The sequence below is a fragment of the Kogia breviceps genome, chromosome 1, assembly GCF_026419965.1.
Source record: "Kogia breviceps isolate mKogBre1 chromosome 1, mKogBre1 haplotype 1, whole genome shotgun sequence".
Lineage (NCBI taxonomy): Eukaryota > Metazoa > Chordata > Mammalia > Artiodactyla > Physeteridae > Kogia > Kogia breviceps.
In genome coordinates this window covers 115,898,363-115,918,339 of record NC_081310.1, presented here as the reverse complement: position 1 = coordinate 115,918,339, position 19,977 = coordinate 115,898,363, and the positions used below count along the sequence as shown (strand labels likewise).

At 45.1% G+C, this 19,977-nt stretch overlaps 1 protein-coding gene across 6 annotated transcripts; it reads left to right on the top strand.

Annotated features, from left to right (window-relative positions):
- Positions 1–1,041: 1,041 nt before the first annotated feature.
- Positions 1,042–19,224, top strand: OVGP1 (oviductal glycoprotein 1). Of its 6 annotated transcripts, none has more exons than XM_067041706.1 (11): positions 1,042–1,311; positions 1,531–1,650; positions 4,515–4,608; positions 9,897–9,953; positions 11,608–11,773; positions 12,258–12,382; positions 13,692–13,800; positions 13,901–14,086; positions 15,904–16,020; positions 17,225–17,360; positions 18,346–19,224. In XM_067041706.1, the coding sequence occupies exons 3-11, from the start codon at positions 4,556–4,558 to the stop codon at positions 18,810–18,812; spliced, it is 1,416 nt and encodes a 471-aa protein (XP_066897807.1). In that variant the 5' UTR covers positions 1,042–1,311; positions 1,531–1,650; positions 4,515–4,555; the 3' UTR covers positions 18,813–19,224. The 6 variants fall into 6 exon arrangements, with proteins under 6 accessions (XP_066897807.1, XP_066897803.1, XP_066897805.1 ...); XM_067041702.1 differs by lacking the exons at positions 1,042–1,311; positions 4,515–4,608 and adding exons at positions 8,289–8,318; positions 8,726–8,930; XM_067041719.1 differs by lacking the exons at positions 1,042–1,311; positions 1,531–1,650 and adding exons at positions 8,289–8,318; positions 8,726–8,930 and having other exon boundaries at positions 4,557–4,608.
- The last annotated feature ends 753 nt before the right edge of the window (positions 19,225–19,977 follow it).

The following is a 19,977-nucleotide window of genomic DNA, read 5'->3' as shown; positions in this document are numbered from 1 at the left end:
TGTCTTTCACATACCTGGTTAAGTTTATTCCTAGGTATTTTAAAATTTTTGATGTGATTGTAAATGGGATTGTTTCCTTAATTTCTCTTTCTCATAGTTCATTATTACAAACAAAGAACCCAATTAAAAAGTGGGCAGAAGGCCTGAGTAGACATTTTTACAAAGAAGATATATAGATGGCCAACAGACATGTGAAAAACTGTTCAACATCACTAATCATCAGAGAAATGCAAATCAAAACCACAATGAGATACCACTTCACACCTGTTAGAATGGCTATCACCAAAAAGTCTACAAATAACAAATGTTGGTGAGGGTGTGGAGGAAAGGGAACCCTAGTACACCATAGGTGAGACTGTGAATTGATGCAGCCACTATGGAAAACAGTATGCAGGTTTCTCAAAAAACTAAAAATAGACCTACCATATGATCCAGCAATTCCACTCCTGGGTATGTATCCGAAGAAAACAAAAACACTAATTTGAGAAGAATCTTGCACCATAATGATCATAGCAGCATTATTTACAATAGCCAAGGTATGGAAGCAACTTAAGTGTCCATCAACAGATGAATGGGTAAAGAAGATGTGATGTACATACATACAATGGAATATTATTGAGCCATAAAATGAAATTCTGCCATTTACAACAATGTGGATGGACCTAGAGAGTATTATGCTTAGTGAAATAAATCAGATAAAAATAAATACTCTGTGTTATCACTTATATGTGGAATCTAAAAAATAAAACAAGTGAGTGTATATAACAAAACAGAAACAGACTTGCAGATACAAAGAACAAACTAGTGGTTACCAGTGCAGAGGAGGAAGGGAGGGAGAGGCGAGATAGAGGTATGGGATTAACAAACACAAAATACTATGTATAAAATAAATAATCAACAGGGGTATATTTTACAGCACAGGGACATATAGCCATTCTTTTGTAATAACTTTAAATGGAGTTTATAAAAATAATGAATCACTGTGTTGTACACCTGAAACTAATATAATATTATAAATCAACTGTACATCAATTAAAAACAACAGACTGATTCTACAACATGCCCATTGATTCTAAGTTGCCTTACAGGCTTTCCTTTGAATTCCTGTTTTGATTGATTTAGCCAGAGCTGGTGTCTGTTGTTTGCAACCTCACCACCCTGACGATTAATGTCTTGGTCAGTGGGGAAAATGCTGCATGTTCTGTGAGGTTGGAAGTGAATAGAAGCTGTCGTCAGAGTTACGGGAATCTTCCTGCAAGGTCATCACTGTCATCAGGAATAACAGCCCCTCTTCGTTGATTTCTGTGAAGGGTATTTTCTGTCTTGTTCTGACCCTGCTTTGTTGACTCCTCCCCTGCCTCCTTCCCCAAGAGTCTTTCCAGGCCCCATCCACTCTCATGTGCCACCAAAGGTTGGGCAGCTGCTCATTACTGTATACTTTAATAACAGTGTAGCAGGTGCAGTTGGCTGTCTAATAACTGTTCTCCCTCCTTCCTCCATATTTACCAACAGGACTTTGATTTTGTTCAGGTACAGGTGGCCATGTCCTTTAGAGAAGAAACACATCAAGAACTTGGGTCCTGGATGATTGTGCTGAACACCTGAATTAAGCAGTGCTGTTTAAGCCACCTCTTTTGGATTTCTTTTAATGTGAGTTAATAAGTTTTAATTTTGATTAAATTGCTTCTAGTTGAGTTCTCTGTTGCACCTAACAAATGCAAATAGTTAATAGTGCATTATATTTTTGAGTATTTACCTTTTAAACACTCTATTTAAAGTAATACTTTTAATCATATGAATACTCTGAAAGATAATTATTACTATTTTTGTTATATTCATTCATTTTTTGTTTGTTTTTTAGATTCCACATGTAAGTGAAAACATACAGTATTAGTCTTTCCTTATCTCACTTCACTAAGCATAATACCCTCCAGGTCCATCCATGTTGTTGCAGATGGCAACATTTCATTTTTTTTGATGGCAGAGTAAAATTCCATTGTATGTATATACCACATCTTCTTTATCCATTCATCAGTTGATGGACACTTAGGTTGCTTCCAAATCATGGCTATTGTAAATAATGCTGCTATGAAAATTGGGGTGCATGTATTTTTGTCAAATTAGTGTTTTCATTTTCTCTAGATACATACCCAGGAGTGGAATTGTTGGGTCATATGGTAGTTCTTAATTGTGAACAACCTCCATACTGTTTTTCGTGGTGGCTGTACTAATTTACATTCCCACCAAAAGTGTACTAGGGTTCCCTTTTCTCCATATCCTTGTCAACATTTATTATTGTTGTCTTTTTGGTGATAGCCATTCTGACAGGTGTGAGGTGGTATCTCATTGTGGTTTTGATTTGCGGTTCCCTGATGATTAGCAATGTTGAGCATCTTTTCACATGCCTGTTGGCCATCTGTATATCTTCTTTGGAAAAATATCTATTGAGGTCTTCACCCATTTTTTAAATTGAGTTGTTTATTTTTTGATATTGTATTGGCTGAATTTTTTGTATATTTTTGGATTTACTCCCTGGTCAAACATATCATTTGCAAGTCTCTCTCCCATTCAGTAGGTTGTCTTTTCTGAAACATAATTATTAATACTTTAATGTTATAGGTGGGAAAACAGGGTCATAAAGATTAAGCAACATGATCCAAGATTATATGGTCTGTCAGTCAGGGTCCTAAGGAAAACAAGTGGTATACTCAAATTAAGATAATTTGAGGAGGGTTTATTTACAAAGAGATTAACTATAGAGTTTTGGTAGTGGTATAGGGGAATCATAGAGCTAGTATAGGAAGCCAGGGCTAGAAGAGTGGAGCTGTTACAGGGAGAGGTTACCTGAAACTGGAAGAAGAGATAGTCAGGTCGAGAGTCTTCCTTGAGAGGAGCAGTGAACCTCGAAGGAGGGTTATGGTCATCTAGATGTGACTTCACAGGGAGTGATCCCTAGGGGAATAAACATCCTGACCTCACTTTCCTTCCTCCCTCTACTCTTCTGTCAGGCAGAGCCCACTGAGCTATTGGATGTAGTCCAAACAGACTAACTTGCAATGTAAGAGAGCAAGGTGGAAAAGGATGGGGAGGTAGAGGGACAATTGGAAAATATCTGTTGTGGTCCAGGCTGTTTGCCCCTTACTGTCCTCTCTTGTCTGAAATGCAGGTCAAATGTCGTGACCTCAACACAAGAGATGCCCAAAGTTCCATCAGCTATTTATCATCATGGGATGATGTTCATTTGTTCATACTTTCACTTTAAACCTAAACAATTAGCCATCAACAGTGCCCTCATATAAAGTAACAGGAGGGAAATGGGAAGATAAAAACAAGTAATATAAAATATAGCTGTTACACTCCCTACTTCTATAACTGGACCCAATGCCAGTTGCCTCTTTCTAAGCCAGAGTATGCTCCTTGGCTGTGGTTTTCCTTAGCTCATTCATTCCAAGGGCAGACCATTTAATTGCTGGTTCTGGAGCTACAAAGATAAATCAGTCACGTATCCTGACTAAAAGAGCTCACAATAGATGAAATAGTTATTTAATTTTAAATTTAGGGTAATAAGGGGTAAGTAGATACCTGATCTCTGGTTTTTGATGAAATTAAAAGAACAAGAACAACAATGAAAGCAACTCTGCTTTAACTGGGTTTTTATTCACCCTTGGGATTATTAATTATCAATACTGGATTATTCTGTGCTGTGGGAGGCTGTCTTGTGCCTTGTAGGGTTTTAGCACCATCCTCGGCTTCTACCCACTAGGTACTAGTAGCACCCCTGCCTCCATCGTGACAACCAAAAATGTCTCCAGACTTTGCCAAGTGTCCCATGGGGAGCAAATTATTGTCCAGTTGAGAACAACTGGCTTAAAAAGTAAAGAAAGAGGCCTTTGCATGGATGTGTAGCAACATATTTATATGTCTCCAAATAACGGTTATTTCGTCAGTTGGGATTTCCCTTTTGTTTTGTTTGTTTTTTGTTGTTACAAATAAACCTGCAGTGAACATACTTTCTTTGTGTACTTGGGCAGATATGTCTGCATGGCAGATTTCTAAAAGTGTAGTTGCTAGGTTATAGGATGTGTTTAGAATTGTGATGTTCTAAAAATGACTTCTAAAGAGATTGAATAAATAGTGTTACCTTTACTGCTTTATTAAAATATTCTTTTTTGAATTGCCTCACATTTTACACTTAAATAATATCTAAGAAATAATGGGGTTTTTGTATAATTACATTTTTTAACACACATTAAAATAAACACATAAATATTAAAATTAAAAAGTCCTAATGTAAACCCCAAATCATCTTTTATATTAAATATTGGGAAACAATGCTCTAGTCTATCTCCTTCATTTTAGAGATGTGGTAAAGCTGTTTCAAGTTTACACTGATCTAGAACACTCTTTGTGTTCTCATGTTATTCAATCAATTGCTTTTGTTCGAGTCATACTTCTCCAATTCTTCCACATGAGAATCATGAAAAATTTGGTCAAATGCTTTGCTAAACCCACAGCCCTTCATGTCTGTGATGTTCATCTAGTTGAGTGATGTAGAATGTGGAAGAGGTTGTGCTGCAGTGGGGATTTCTTCAGCAAGCCAACTAAAAGGTCTTGTACGTGCCTTTTCTCCTTTCGTGAGAACAGGCTGAGCATTAGGAAGGAGTGTTTTCTAAGTATCTGGGTGGGTGTGTGAAAATACAAAGCAATGGTTGTACTTTTGACAGCAGGAACCCAAGGAGGAGGACTGGGAGCGAACAGTGCGACATGGCACAGTGATTCTCAACCTGACCCTCACTCAGCATTTCACTATTCATCATCTCCTACACACAGAGGCTTAGTTGCCCATTCTTTGGCAAAGTCATCCCTGAATGAAGCAGAGGTCACTCCTGGGCATCCATTGTTATATCTTGCCATTCTTCTCAGCATCATTAGTCACTTTTGAATGTATGGAAGAGGGAGGTCTGGGATCCAGCCTTGCCCACTGCAGCAGACTAGGAGCCCAGAACACTGAGCCAGGTGCAGATGAAGGAGGTTCAGTTGGCAGGCAGATTTGGCCCTGTGATGGGTACAGCATGAACAGTTAGTGCACCTGGCAAGAGTCTGGGTGGAAGGGCACAAACCTTGTGGGAAATCTCAGTGATGTGGTATCTGGGGAACAGGAGGTGGGGTGAAGGGAGGCTTAGAAGCAGAGAGAAGCAGGCATTCACATCAGGGTGGTCTTAAAAGACAGGCAGTAAGGCCCCAGGAGCCCGGCAAGAATAAGTCAGGACCCAGGCCCTAGGAACCAACTGTGGTGCCTACAGTTATAAACCAGGAAGAGAAATCAAAGCAGAGACCCAGAAAAAAGATTTAAGGCACATGGGCTAGGAATTGGGAAACAAGTAAGAGCTTGGTCACTAGAGTTAGAAACCGCACCAGGGGTAATCTACCAATGGTGCGAGATGTTGCCAAATCTAATCCAGCACTGCATTTATGAGGCTTAAGTATCTCCTGATTCTGATTAATATTAGCTTAAGGTATGGAGGGTGGCATTGAACATGCAGCTGAGACCTAATGATAGTACAGAGCAGGAATTGGATCTCAAGGTTGTTTGGAAACAAAACTCATGTGCTTCCCTCTGCACTCATCCAAGAGACACAAGAGAGGGACACATACTGGCTCTGAGGAGTGTGATCCATGTGTTCACTAAACTAGAAGCTCCTTGAGCAGAAACTGTTTTCATCACCACAGACCTAAGGTGGCTATCAGGGCCTGGCCTGTGCTGAGCGAATATTCATTGAATACATAAAGGAAGGAAAAGAGGGCTGAACAAATGGAGATACAGCCTCTGTTGGGTGGGGTATTCTCTGGCTTTCCCAAGTTTCAGTGAAATATCCTTGCCCTAAACATTCTATACCAGCTTATTGTTCTTATTCCATGATATCCAAGCAACCTGCTGATACAAATTAAGCTTTCCTAGTTTCTTCATATTGGAAATGAAGTGAGTTCAACCACTAGTCATTGTTACTTCCCAGTGTCATTTATTATGTTGACATTGGTTAGTACCTCAGTGGCATGTGGATTAGGTGTGCTTTGTAAGTCTCCAAGAGGATGAGCATAGTGGATGCACTGAGAACACCCAGTTTCTGGTCCCCCCTGATTGAGGTTTGCACCCTGAAATATGGGACCTACTCATGATCTGAGAGCCTCTATAGCAGAAAAGAGAACTGGTAGATCATGAAAACACTGGAGTATAGACCTATGTTATTTATCCTTCATTTTATTGTTGTATTTTTAAAAACTTGGCTCCCAGGTGTCCAAAATTGGGTTCATTATATTCCTTAGGTTCATGACACCTCTCATGACAGTGTCACCATTGGCTCATATACTGGCTCAAACATTGTTGACTCATACAAAAATTCAGATTTTTGTCTTCTCTTGAGAAATTGAAGAATCCTCCAAAAGATTGGTTCTATTTCACTGCAAGGCAAAAATTAGTGTCTACTCAGAGTGCTGTCCCTGTTCATACCAATCTCTGTTGTCTCCTGACCAAGAGAAGTCGAAGTGTATCACTGGGCTTGGACTGTTATTCTAATCAAGTGGAAAGTAAACTATTCTCTTGTGTCCACTTCACCGATTTACATTACCTGCCTGTCAGCATTTGAGTTTGAGAATCCTGCTCTGGGAGGAAACTCCTGTGCCATCCCTGATAACTACTACCATTCACTGAGCCCTTACTATAGGCAAAGCACTGAACTAACAGTTTTTCACACATTATCTCTTTATTCATATAAAACCCTATGAGCTGGGGGCTTCCCTGGTAGCGCAGTGGTTGAGAGTCCGCCTGCCGATGCAGGGGACGCGGGTTCGTGCCCCGGTCCGGGAAGATCCCACGTGCCGCGGAGCGGCTGGGCCCGTGAGCCATGGCCGCTGAGCCTGCGCGTCCAGAGCCTGTGCTCCGCAACGGGAGAGGCCACAACAGTGAGAGGCCCGCGTACCGCAAAAAAAAAAAAACAAAAAAAAAAACAAAAAAAACCCAAAAAAACCCTATGAGGTAAGTTCAAGTGTTATCTCCGTTTTACAGGTGTGGAAACTGAAGCTCAAGGAGCTAAATAACTGCCCAAGATGATAAAACTTCTAATTTTTGACACTGGGATTCAAACTTTGGCCTGCCTGAGTCCATAGCTGGGCCTTTTTTTTTTTTTTTTTAAACATCTTTATTGGAGTATAATTGCTTTACAATGGTGTGTTAGTTTCTGCTTTATAACAAAGTGAATCAGTTATACATGTACATATGTTCTCGGGCCTTTTGACATTACACAGCTTTTCTAACCACTAATCTTATAACAATAGAGTTACTGCTGCCCTTCAGTGTTTCTTCCTCATACTCAGTCCACATGGGGCTGAATTCCAGGAAGAGGGGCTGAGTACCACCCTGCCCTCGCCAGGGCCCATGGTGGACACCCACTCTGTGCCAGTGTCAGAGGGAGTTGTTGCTTTGTTGGATCTGAGAACTATAGCTCTGCTGGGCGGGAGGACAGGAGATGCTGGGGTCACTGTGACTCTGGGGCAGCTGCCCATTATTCACTGTTCCTGGTTTTGTGTGTGTTTAGCTGGGCTATCCCAGTGCTGTCCCAGGGTCATACCTGGGGAAGTGCATATAAAGGGGCTCAAGGTCTAGACCTGCAGCTCTCAGACCACGGAGATGGGGAAGCTGTTGCTTTGGGTTGGTGAGTGTGGTGGGTCCCAGCCCCACAATGTCTCTTAGTTCAGGAGGTGCCAGGCTTCATAAGCTCATTGTCTCTCTGGTTCCTGGGAAGCATCCTGCGACTCGGGGCCCTGGATTAGGTAGAGGTAGAACAGGACACAGTGAAGGGCCAGAGGGGCCCAGGGAGGAGTGATCAGAGCAGCGGTTGTGCTCTGGCTGCACATTAAACATTTTTATGCCTGACTTCCACCTCGGACCAGTTCATTCAGAATCTCTGGGGGAGGAGCCTGGATATCACTACTTTTAAATTAGCATCCAGGGTTGAGAACCACTGACCTAGAGATTTTGCTGGGACTTCTAAATGTCATGGTTGTCCCTGTGCAAAGCATGTGTGTATACGTATGGTGTTTATTGAAGTGGAAAGGAGATTAGATAGATCTAGCTTCACCTGCTCAGTGTAGAGAAGAGGAAAGAGAGAAGGGGGTGTGTGTCTCCATTTGCTTGAGTTGGTGGGTGCACTCAGAACTGGAGGGTGTGCTGTGGTGTGTCACTCCAGGTGTGCCTGTGAATCTGCGTGTGATTCCTCCTTTGTCTCCTGCAGGGCTGGTTCTTGTGCTGAAACACCACAATGGTAAGGACACTGTGTGGTCCTCTCCAGAGCCAGGGAGAGTGTCCAGCTGAGAAGTGCTCCATGTCTAGTGCCCCTGCAGCCCCGCCTTGCCCTGGCTCCATGTCAGGAATCACTGACCCAATGCAGTTCAGCAGAGGATTTTCAGTCACCTGCTGTTTGCTCACTTCTTGTGCCAGGATCCAGACTCGAGGATCCATTCTGACCAGGGTTTCACAAGGCATTCTTCCCCCCCACCCCCGGGGACCCCAGCAGTGGGGGAGGGACCTGCCTTCAGTGTAGCTTTGGGGTGTGAGTGGGGGGGTGTTACAGTGGCCTTGCCTCTTGAGCTGTGTCCAGGCTGCTCTGTAGAAGCTGAGCTCCATCCCCACCTTGGTTTCTGCCAACACATGCCTGCTGTCCCCTGCCAGGTGCTGCCCACAAACTGGTGTGTTATTTCACCAACTGGGCATTTAGTCGGCCCAGCCCTGCTTCGATCCTGCCCCGGGACCTGGACCCCTTTCTCTGCACCCACCTGGTATTTGCCTTTGCCTCAATGAACAACAATCAGATTGTTCCTAAGGATCCCCAGGATGAGAAAATCCTCTACCCAGAGTTCAACAAGCTCAAGGAGAGGTGTGTTCACTTCATGTATGGGGTTGTATTTTACAAATGGAAGAGAGTTAATCCTTTTCTCCTGTGAGTCGTCAACTTTCCTCTGATTCCTGTGTTCTAGCCTCCTGTCCAGGGCACTCCGGAGCTTCCCTTGCCTTGGGAGCTCCCCACTGACCAGCACTCTGAGCTCGTCCTTGCCTCCTTGCCTTCGTGGCTGCTGTGGCCCCTGCTTGGAATGCCCTCCTCTCTCTTCTCTGCCTGGCATCCCCCAACTCACCCTTCAAGCCCCGTGTTGAGGATTCTATGTGTTAATGCTGTTCAAGCGCTTTAGAGAGGGCTGTGCATCACAAATGCTAGTGTTTCTATTACCATCTATCACCTGCAAATGAGCCCCCCCCAAGGGAAGGGCCAATGTCTGTGTGTCTGTGATATCTTCGTTCACCAGTGGCTGGGTCAGTGTGCCAGGCAGAGAGCTGGTGCTCAGTACTCCCTGCCCAGGACTCCTGGGCTCTCCTGCCCCGGGGGTGGTCTGTCACTGCATGCATGGTTATAGAAGGGTAGGAAAAATCCATGTTACTAGATTAGTAGCTCTGGAGAGGAGAGCAGGGAGCTTGTCCTCTGTTCACTGCTGTATCTCAAGCACCTAAAGCGGTCAGTGGCAAATAATAATTGCTCAGTAAACGTTCGTTGACTGAGTGAAGGGAAATTTTAGGCTGCTTTTTCTTTTCCTTTTTATGGGAATGTCATGGGAGTGGGGAGTTTGGGGGGCTTTGGGCAGCCTGGGCGTTCCTGGGTGTGATGACTTGTGTGTGGGCTGGTTGTTCTCCCACTTTTCCTTCTTGGGTTCTGCTGGGCTATGCTCTTTTCTTCCTTAGGTTCCCCGAGCCGTCTCCCCCTTTCCGTTCCTGTTCACCCATCCCTGCTACATGCCAGTTCCCCAAATGAATGAATGAGAACCCAGCTCACAGACTCTTTCCTGCATCACAGTAACAGGGAGCTGAAAACACTGCTGTCCATCGGGGGGTGGAACTTCGGCACATCGAGGTGAGACTGTGCTGTCAGGTCTTCTCTCTGGGGTGGGGGCGATGAATGGGGTAGGAGCAGGCAGGCCAGAGGTGAGGACAGAGTGGGGAGCCAGCTGGGCCGTGGGGAGACACGCTAGTACTCCCCCGAGTCCTGACCTGGCCCTGGAGTCCAGGGTCCCCCGGCCTCTCCTCCATGGTGAGTGAGGGGAGACAAGGCAGGTCCAGGAGGTGGTGAGAAAGGGGCTGCGGGGAAATGAGGGGAAAAATGGGGTGCTCACAGTTGTCCCCTCAATGCTTCGTAAGAGGCAGGGCTTTTGCCTCAGAGAGGGGAGGGTCTTGTTTAGGACATGGATAAACCCCAAGCCTCCCAGGGCCTGGCTTTCCTCGCTTTATAAATGGAGCCAGTGGTATCAAGCCGAAAAGATGGGAGGAAAGGAAGTGATATTAACAAGATGCTCAGCCGAACACCTGGGCACATGGTCTGTGTCCAGTGCATGGTGGCTACTCTTTGTTACCCTCCACTAGGCAGTGTGGAGGTGACAAACTGCCTTCATGTTCTCTGAAGAAACGTTTCCCCTATTTCATGGCTGAGGCGAAGGGTAGAGAGTTGCCTCCCTGCCTGCCTTAGAGGAAGGAGCTGTAGGAGAGGGACACCTGGAGGCCTGAGAGTGGGGGAATGTAAGGAAGCATCTGGCACAGAACCCAGGAGCAATGCAGGAAGGATGCAGGGAGCTGGGTGAGAACCGGCTCTGCCTGACCCCAGGCCTTGCCTCTCCCTGGGCCACGACTTCTTCAACATTTGCTGTGTACAGACGCTGGCCAGAGGCTTTGCATGTATTATCTCAGGGTTACTCTGGAGAGGCTTACAAAGTGGCTGTTTACATTCTAAATTTGCAGAGAAAAATAAGAGCGTGAGCTTAAGAAACTTATCATATTTCACACAGGTGTCCCTGAGATCACCCAGCTAGGAGGTGGCAAACAGATAACGGAACCAGGCCTGCCTAAGTCTGAATCTGGTTAATTTTCTAATCATTGCACTCAGGACTAGTCTCACATTGTTTAAAGTTCAACTCCAATAAGTTACAAGTTTTCCAATAGTGTCTTTACTATGGGAGAGAAAACACTAGAAAAAATAGAAAACAATCAAACAGCCAAAGAATAAAAGAGCAAAGAGTCCAGAACCTTTAGTCAGAGCATGGCCCTCTTGTGCCACATTAGCTCAGAGATCTTTCTGGAAATGCTGGCCTTTGGCTCATGTTCCCTCCCCTAATCTGTTCAGGCAGAGAAAGTCAGTGCCAGGACAGGGTGTCAGGACTGAGCAGTTACCCATGAGGAAACAGCAGAGGAACAGTGTCTGGCTAGGGACAGACCATGTTTTCAGAGGCCCAGCTGGCCTGAGCCTGCTCTCTCCACCACAGGCTCTGTGCTTTTTTCCATCTGGCAGGGGAAGTTGTGGTTTGCAAATCATCCCTGGACCCTGAAGTCCCCTTTCCTGGGTATTGGAGCCCCGTGCTGGGAGGGGCTTTAAGAGGCTCTCAGAGTTTCAATGACCTACCCTCCTTTCCTCAGTCACATCCACTGTGTCCTCCATGGGGTGCGAACCAAGGGGTCTTGTAAGGGAGGCTGAGGTTTTGCAGAAAACACTCCTGGCCTCACCTCTGGTCTCCCTGCAGGTTCACCACGATGCTGTCCACCTTCGCCAACCGGGAGAAGTTTGTCAATTCAGTGATAGCCCTCCTGAGGACACATGGCTTTGATGGTCTGGACCTCTTCTTCTTGTACCCTGGACTCAGAGGCAGCCCCAGGCGTGACCGCTGGACCTTTGTCTTCTTACTTGAAGTAAAGCCAGCCTGGCAGCTCCCGAATCCAGAAATGATTCTACTTTGATTATATCTGGGCTCAGGGCACAGGGGAAGCCTAAGGCCAGGGACAAGGGCAAGACAGCGGTAACAGAAGGTTGTTTACTGCCATCACCTGCAGGTGTTGGACAAAGAGCTGCCTAGCAAGGGCCCTATGGCGGCTCTTTCTCTCTGTCACATCCGGGCCTTGGCCCAGCCCTCCAGCCTGAGTGATGCCTTCTCTGTGTAGCTCCTGGACTCCCTCAGGTGGGCTGTCTGAACTCTGCTCCTGGGCCTGCTCCCAGCCTTCTGTTCAATGACTTACCACATTGGTTTACATCTGCCTTTCTCACGAGCCTGTGGGCAGGACCCGTGTCTGACTCTCCTGGCTCAAGGGGCTCCATAAATAAAAGTTTCTTGGATGAGTCTTGTTTTCCCAAACTCTGCTTTGTCTGGTTCTCGCGTCTGCCTCTCTTTCTTCCTAGGAGCTCCTGCTTGCTTTCCGGAAGGAGGCGCAGCTCACCATACGTCCCAGGCTGCTGCTCTCTGCTGCTGTCTCTGGGGACCCCCGTGTCATCCAAAAAGCATATGATGTGCACCTTCTGGGAAGGTGAGTGGGTGCTGCCTTGGTGGACAGGACATTGGAGGGAAGGAGGCATCTCAAGCTCAGAACCCCAGAGGTGCCCAAGCACTGTCCTTGAGCTTTCCAAGTTCCTGCCCTGCTGTAAGTGCACCTTTGGGAGGTGGGCTGATCGGGAGCATAGGTGGGGACAAGGATTATTCCATTATATTCTGGGCTTTCCTTAGGAGATCAGAGGGAGGTGATGTAGTACCAGTCCGCACCACAGCATCCTCTTGGGTAGAGATCTGTATCGCCTATCACTGGGTCTCTAGGAGAAGAATCCAGGAGTCTGGTCCCTGCTGTCCCAGAGTCCCCCTAGACATACTCTGCGTGCCAGATGGTTGGTATCATAGTTGGTATCAGTACCAACTATGTACCAACTATGTACCAACTACTGCCACTGAAACAAAAATAGGAATGCCCAGTCAGGCCCAGTTTTCAGAGCACAGGTCTTCATGCAGAAGTTATAAAATCAGGCAAAGAGAGCTTCTAACTTTCTGGACAGCTCTGGACTAATTTTCTCAAAGCTCAAGAATCGGGTATTTACAGATCTGATAACTGAGGCAGATGCAGAACACAAGAAATCACACACAATTTTTGCATGTGATTACACGTAGGGAGAGTGGTTCCATGGTGGCAGGAAAGGTGAGAGACCCAGTGGGGCACAATTGGCTAGTGTTGGTCTTACAGCCAGGCAGGATTGAGTGAGACCACCTTCACCTAGCTGGGTCACCTTAGACAAATTAGATAACGGTCTGAGCTTCAATTTCTTCATTTTAAAATGGAGACAATTGTAATACTTAGGGCATTGGACAGATTAAAATTAAATTAGAGAATCCATGTTAACCTCTACACATGTGACCTGGTAAGGCTCAAATACACTTTGTCATTTGGAAAGCTTTCTGGAAGAGATGGGTTTCAATGGTTCCTATAATGGTAGAAGCACAGAAGCTTTTTCATGCTGAGGGTCAGAACTGCTTACACATGACGATTTATGCAGACCTCTATTGCACACTTGTATCAGCCTGAATGCCTTTGTTTTCTGTCTGACCCCTGCTCACTCCCTTGGATACTCTCAGCATGGCATAGGTGCTGATGCACCACTATCCCTAACCAGCTGTGTGTTCCAGTGGCAACCTCTCAAGTGGAGGGCACAGCTTGGGCAGTCCCCACAGGCAGAAATGGCAGGGAAGTTGGGTGCCCAATTTACAGCTAGTTAGCTAGTCATTGCTGTGATGATCGGACTTGAAAATCTAGCTAGCACGATCTTCATATCTCCTCTTCCTGCCCCTTACAGACTACTGGATTTCATCAGCGTCTTGTCTTATGACTTACATGGAAGCTGGGAAAAGTTCACAGGACACAATAGCCCACTGTTCTCTATGCCCAAGGACCCCAAATCTTCGGTAAGAAAGAGAAAGCTCTCATGTGGCCCAGAAATCAGTCCCTGAGTCAGGCCATTGGCTCTTGGTAAAAAGGAGGGGTTTGTGTTCTTCCGACCTGCAGGCATATGCCATGAACTACTGGCGAAAGCTTGGGGCAGCACCTGAGAAGCTCCTTATGGGGCTACCCACCTATGGACGTACTTTTCGCCTCCTCAAAGCCTCTAAGAATGAGTTGTGGGCAGAAGCTGTGGGACCAGCATCTCCAGGGAAGTACACCAAGCAAGCTGGCTTCTTGGCTTATTATGAGGTGACAGGAATGGGGCGCTCTATTAGTTATGGGGCTCCCGCACCCCAGCCCAGGGCGAGAGCAAGGACAGGGAGCAAGGCAAGAGTCAGAACTAGAAACAGGACAAGGAGGTGGTTTACTGGGCCCAGGGAAACCACCCAGTCTCTGGGATAGTCTCTCTTTCTTCTGGGGAAGTTTTTTTGGTTTTGTTTTGTTTTATTATTTTTGCGGTACGCGGGCCTCTCACTGTTGTGGCCTCTTTCGTTGCGGAGCACAGGCTCTGGATGCGCAGGCTCAGTGGCCATGGCTCACGGGCCCAGCCACTCCGCAGCATGTGGGATCCTCCCGGACCAGGGCACGAACCCGTGTCCCCTGCATCGGCAGGCGGACTTTCAACCACTGCGCCACCAGGGAAGCCCTGAGGAAATTATTTGAGTCCTTTGTTAGGGGTGAGGGACTAGGTGGAGTCTGAATGGAAGGGGACAGATATTTTACCCCTTAGAAGAATCTTAAAAGATATTTAAGTCAATTCTGACTTAATATATGGCCTAAACATAATTAATATTTGCTATATATATATATAAAATTTCAAACATTTGCCAAGGTAGAAGAATAGTATGTCCTCTCACTCTCCCTGATTTCCAAATACCCCTCACCCAGCTTCAATCCATAACCACTCATGGCCAATCTTGTTTCTTCTCTGCTCCCTGAATCTCTCCCTCCCACTACTAGATAATCTTGAAGTAATTCAAGACATCTCCCATCACAGATTCTTTCTCCTCCACCCTAATTCCACTCCCTAATCCCCATCTCAGCAAAACTTACTGTTGACTGAAGGAAAGAGACATGGACCCAAGGGATGTCAAACAAACGAGAAGACAGTAAGGGGCACTGAGTGTGTGGCAATATTACCTGGGGAGGTCTTATGGCACAGGTGGATTTTGAGCAGATCTTTGAAGCACAGGTTGATGGTCAGGAATGACAAGATGGGAAGGACCTCCTAGGCAGAGAACAGCAGGCACAGAGACACAGGTGTGTAGGGGTGCCAGGGGGTGAGCTGTGTCTACCTGAGGTAGTAGTGGAGGTGCTTGTGTCTCTCCAATCTCTATTCTGTGTTGGCTGCCTGGAGATGTTTTCCTGCTAGTCCAATGAAACATGGTTATGACTGATAACATAGTTGAAGGAGTGTTCTTGAAGGACATTATGGGTCAAAGAAATTTTGGTAGACTAAACTTTTAATTTAAAAAAAAAAAAAAAAAACAACCTTACACATTAACTTCTGCAGCCCAGCTTAAACACATCTATGTCTTTGCAGCCTGTGGTCTCCAGTTCAGTGATGGGTACCCAGTCCACACTCAGTGCTTCTTTGAGTGTAATAACCTAGTTCTCCCTGCCTTCAAGACCTTTATATTTATTATAGATTCGAAAGTTAGTTTAATAACTACCTAGATGGTACAGTTTCTGTTGGTTTTAATGAACAGAGGCAACACTTGTTCATGAAAATTCTTTGAAAAAGATACAGTTTTGGTCCAGAGTCAAGTTTGTTACTGTAGTAGTTTGATATTGACATTACTTACCAAACCCTGGTTTGGTTACTTAAGGATGTCAGCCATGCCTTGGTTCTCTCTCTGTTTATCTATCATGGATGTCAGAGGAAGGAATGTACAGTAGTAGGAATTTTGCAGAATAGAGAGAAGGTCCTTGGTGAGTGGCTTCCCCACCCCGTCTTTGGTCTACCTTCTTGTCACTCCCTGGTGAGGGATTCTTGGGTTCTTTATCCTTGCTGGTACTTCCCTCCATGGCACTTCACAGAACTGACCTGGTGATCTTCTTGGCAGATTTGCTCCTTCATCTGGACAGCGAAGAAGCGCTGGATTGATAATCAGTATGTCCCATATGCCTACAAGGGGAAGGAGTGGGTTGGCTATGATGATGCCGTCAGCTTCAGTTACAAGGTGAGACCTTGTTCCTTTCTTGCTCCAGCATAGAGTTTCCCTCTGCTTCCATGAGGCCTTTGTCTGTACAGAGTGTGAGTGTATGTGTGTGTGTACCTATAAAGCTGGCAGGTTGGTTAACTTGTTAGCCTGTAAGTAGAAAAAAATCTCAGAATCTTCAGTTTCAAACTCAACAATTATGGGGTTCATTCTTATTTTACATTTGGGAAAAGTAAAGCCCAGAAGGAGCCAACTGATTTGGCCTTAGAGCTGTTTGGATATGACAGATTGTATCTTTTCCATCAGCCTTACAGAAAACACTCATAAAGTAATAATAAAACCTGGATTTAAACGCTAAACATCTGCCTTTTAGTTATATCTGTAGTTTAAAAAATCATGGATAAAAGCCTTTATTTTCTTATATGTGTAAAGGGTACAATATTATCTGCTCTACTCCTTTCTAGCATTGCTACGGTATAAGATATGTTGATGTGATTTTTAGAAAATAAAGCAATATCTATCATTTAATATGATGATAATGGTGATTAACAGGTTGGGGAGCCAGACAGTATTTAACATTTATGAACATTTACTATGCGCAAAGCATTGCTCCAAATATTTTACATGTAGGAATTTAAAAATTGTTTTTCAAATCGTGGCGAAATATATACAACATAAAAGTCACCATTTTACCCATTTTGTTACAGTTCAGTAGCATTAAGTACATTCACATTGTTGTGTAACTATCACCTTTATCCATCTCAGAACTTTCTTGTCTTCCCAAACTGAAACTCCACACCCATTAAACAACTCCCCATTCCTCCCTCACGCAGCTCCTACTAATCCCAACTCTACCTTCCATCTCTATGAATTTAACTACTCTAAGTACTTCTGTGAGTGGAATCATAGTATTTGTCTTTTTGTAACTGGCTTATTTCACTTAGCATAATGTCTTCCAATTCCATCCGTGTTGTAACATGTGCATGTAGGAGTTCTTTGCATCCTAAAAATGTTGGAAATGTTATTATCCTTTTTTTTTACACATGAGGCAACTAAGACATATAGCTTTATGTAACTTTTTTCAAGATCCCATAGCTAATAAGCAGTAGAGGCTAGATTCAAATAGACTACATACCTAACCATCCTGCCATATTACCTTCTGAGAGCCCATCTGTTTTTGCCATTGTACCTAGTACAGTGTGTTGACTGACTACTGCTTTTTCAGGCATTTTTCATAATGAGAGAGCATTTTGGGGGGGCCATGGTGTGGACATTGGACCTGGATGACGTCAGGGGCACTTTCTGTGGCACTGGCCCTTTCCCCCTTGTCTACACATTGAATAATCTCCTGGTGAAGGCTGGTGAGTGGCTATGACCTGGAAACTGGGGTTGGCTGTTGCATACCCAGCTACTGGTGCATGCTTTCTGTTAGAGCTAAAGGCTTTGGTGAGGCAACATGACACTGAAAGAGGAGAATAAGCTTTGATGCCACGCTAGTCTGCTTTCTAACCTTGGTTTGAATGCATGCTCTGTTTGACCTCTGTGAGCTTTGTTTTCCCCATCTAAAAAATGGGAGTAATCCTTATACTCAGGACATTATACAAACTAAATGAGATATGGAATGAAAACATGCTGGCTCATAGTGAACACAATATATGTTAGTTTATTTCTCTATTTCTTTTTCCTGTTTTCATGGGACAAGAGCCAGAAAAGGAAATTAGGTTTCTTTTTGATATCACTTTGATAGTAGAGACTGCCTTGGCAGTTAGGAGATGGAATCTGGCATGCTAGAGCTGCAACAATCTTGGAGATGGTCTATAACCCTCATTTTGTGAGGAGACTAGGGCTCAGAAAGATAATACAGACAGTCAGGGGTGGAAATGGGACTCCAACCCAATTCTTTATAGCATGCTGTCTAGAGCAGCTTCCTTGCCCTCAGCCTTGTTCCTGGTGCCTCCCACAATGGGGGACACAAAAGGGTTCTCCTTGAGGATTCCACAAGTAAGAAATAGGCTTTGGGGGCAAGGTCTTACTCAAGGTGCAAAGGTCAAATCAAGGGCTTAAGCATAGAGAACTAGCAGACTCGTCCTTGGTGTTACTCACCGGAAATGTAGCAGACCCGCTGAGTGCCCATGGGTCCCTGGGATCATGTTAACACGATGAGGTAGGGAGGCAGGGCTTCTATGTGTTGAGATTTTGTCTATGTCCTCAAGTGGGTGCATTAGGAAATCCTCCAATTCTGATTTGGGAGCAGGTACTTCAGCCCTGGAGTGGGTCTAGTCCTGCCAGTAATAGGATGGGAAGGAAAAGGTAGGAATCTCAACCTTTTCTGATGATTTCCTCTAGAGTTCAGCTCAACTCCTCCGCCAAAATTTTGGCTCTCAACTGCTGTGAATTCTTCAACAATTGGCCCAGAAAGGCTGACTGTGATCAAGGATTTGACCACTGATTTGGGGATCTTGCCCCCAGGAGGAGAGGCTGTGGCCACCGAGACCCATAGAAAGTCTGAAACTATGACCACAGTCCCCAGAGGTGGACTTGTGACCCCTACAAGGGAAACTCTGTCCTTTGGAAAGCACCCCCTAGCTCTAGAATGGAAGACTGAAACCCCTGGAGAGGAGACCATGACCCCTGTGGGCCACCAGGCTGTGACCCCTGGAGGGATAACTGTGGCTCCTATGCATCTTCAGACTGAAGAGAAAATCATGCCCCCAATAAGGAAGGCTGAAGCCCCTGAGAAGATGACCATCCCCTCAGGAAAGATGACAGTCACCCCTGCTGGGCAGACTGAGACTCTTGAGAGGAGAATTTGACTTCTGAGGTGGATCCTGAACCCCTGTTGGGTTACTCTGGTCTTCACACAGAAGCTGAAAACTGAATGCTGCTCTCTGGTCTTGTCATGTCGCCCCCAGGACACACTCCTCTTGCTTTTGACAAGCGCTTTGTTCCCACTGATGGAATCATTCCTCTGATGACTCAGTAACCCTTCCAATGAGTCCTCTCTCTCTCTAAAGAAAGAAAATCCAGAAAACTCTGCTGTGGACTGAGGATCCTAAGATCTGTTGTTGGCAGAAACTGGGGAAAGTCCTTGCCTTTTCTTCTAGGTCTCCTGACAGAAGCTGCCTGTGCCCAGACATTCATAAACCATTGTTGGAGCAAAGCAGGCCCCAGGCCACACCGAGTTAATCTCTTTTCTGTTGAATAAACTGGAAGCATAAGAATTCATTTGAGTTCTCTGAAGTTCTTTTCTTGAAATGACCTGTGCTAGCCAGTTGTCAGCTTCTCCCTTTAAGGTCACTTTCCTCTCCTGTTATTTTTGGAAAGAGGGAGTTTGTGTCTAGCCCATGCTGATGTGGATTCCAGTGTCCATTATGTGCTTCCCTCTCTGCCATGAACAACTGCTGACTTAACTGTTGGTCAGAGCCAGAATCTCCTCTAGAGAAGTTTTCTATGCTCCTCAAGGGGGCTGAGAGAAGGAGGAGGGTGTTGTGCCTTCCAATTATATTCCTTACTTTGTAAAGTCTTAGTTGTCTCTGAAAAAACACCCCCACCTATTCTCTCCATAAGAAGTGGTGGAGGGGAAGACAAAATCAGTATTTTTTGCGTTACCTGCAAACTTCGCCTAGGTCTCCTCCAGAAACACCAGTTCCTATACTACACACTGCAGTCCACCTACAGAGTATTTTCCTGGGCATGATTGATCCTCATAGTCAATATAGACACAGGACCAATTTCTAGCCCCCCTTTTCTGGGAAACAGTGATGCTAGTGAGTGTCAGATCTACCACCAATATTACCTTTTCTTTTGGAAGTGCAGCCTCCAAAACTTTTAAGATAAGGGTCTCATTAAAATACCTGTGGGAGCAGGCACCTATCATAAATGATTAAAGCAGGTGTAGGCTGTATCCACACATGTGTGGGCACATGTCCCTGGGACCATGTTGCCACACCCAAATCAGTTAAACTGCAAAACGAACCA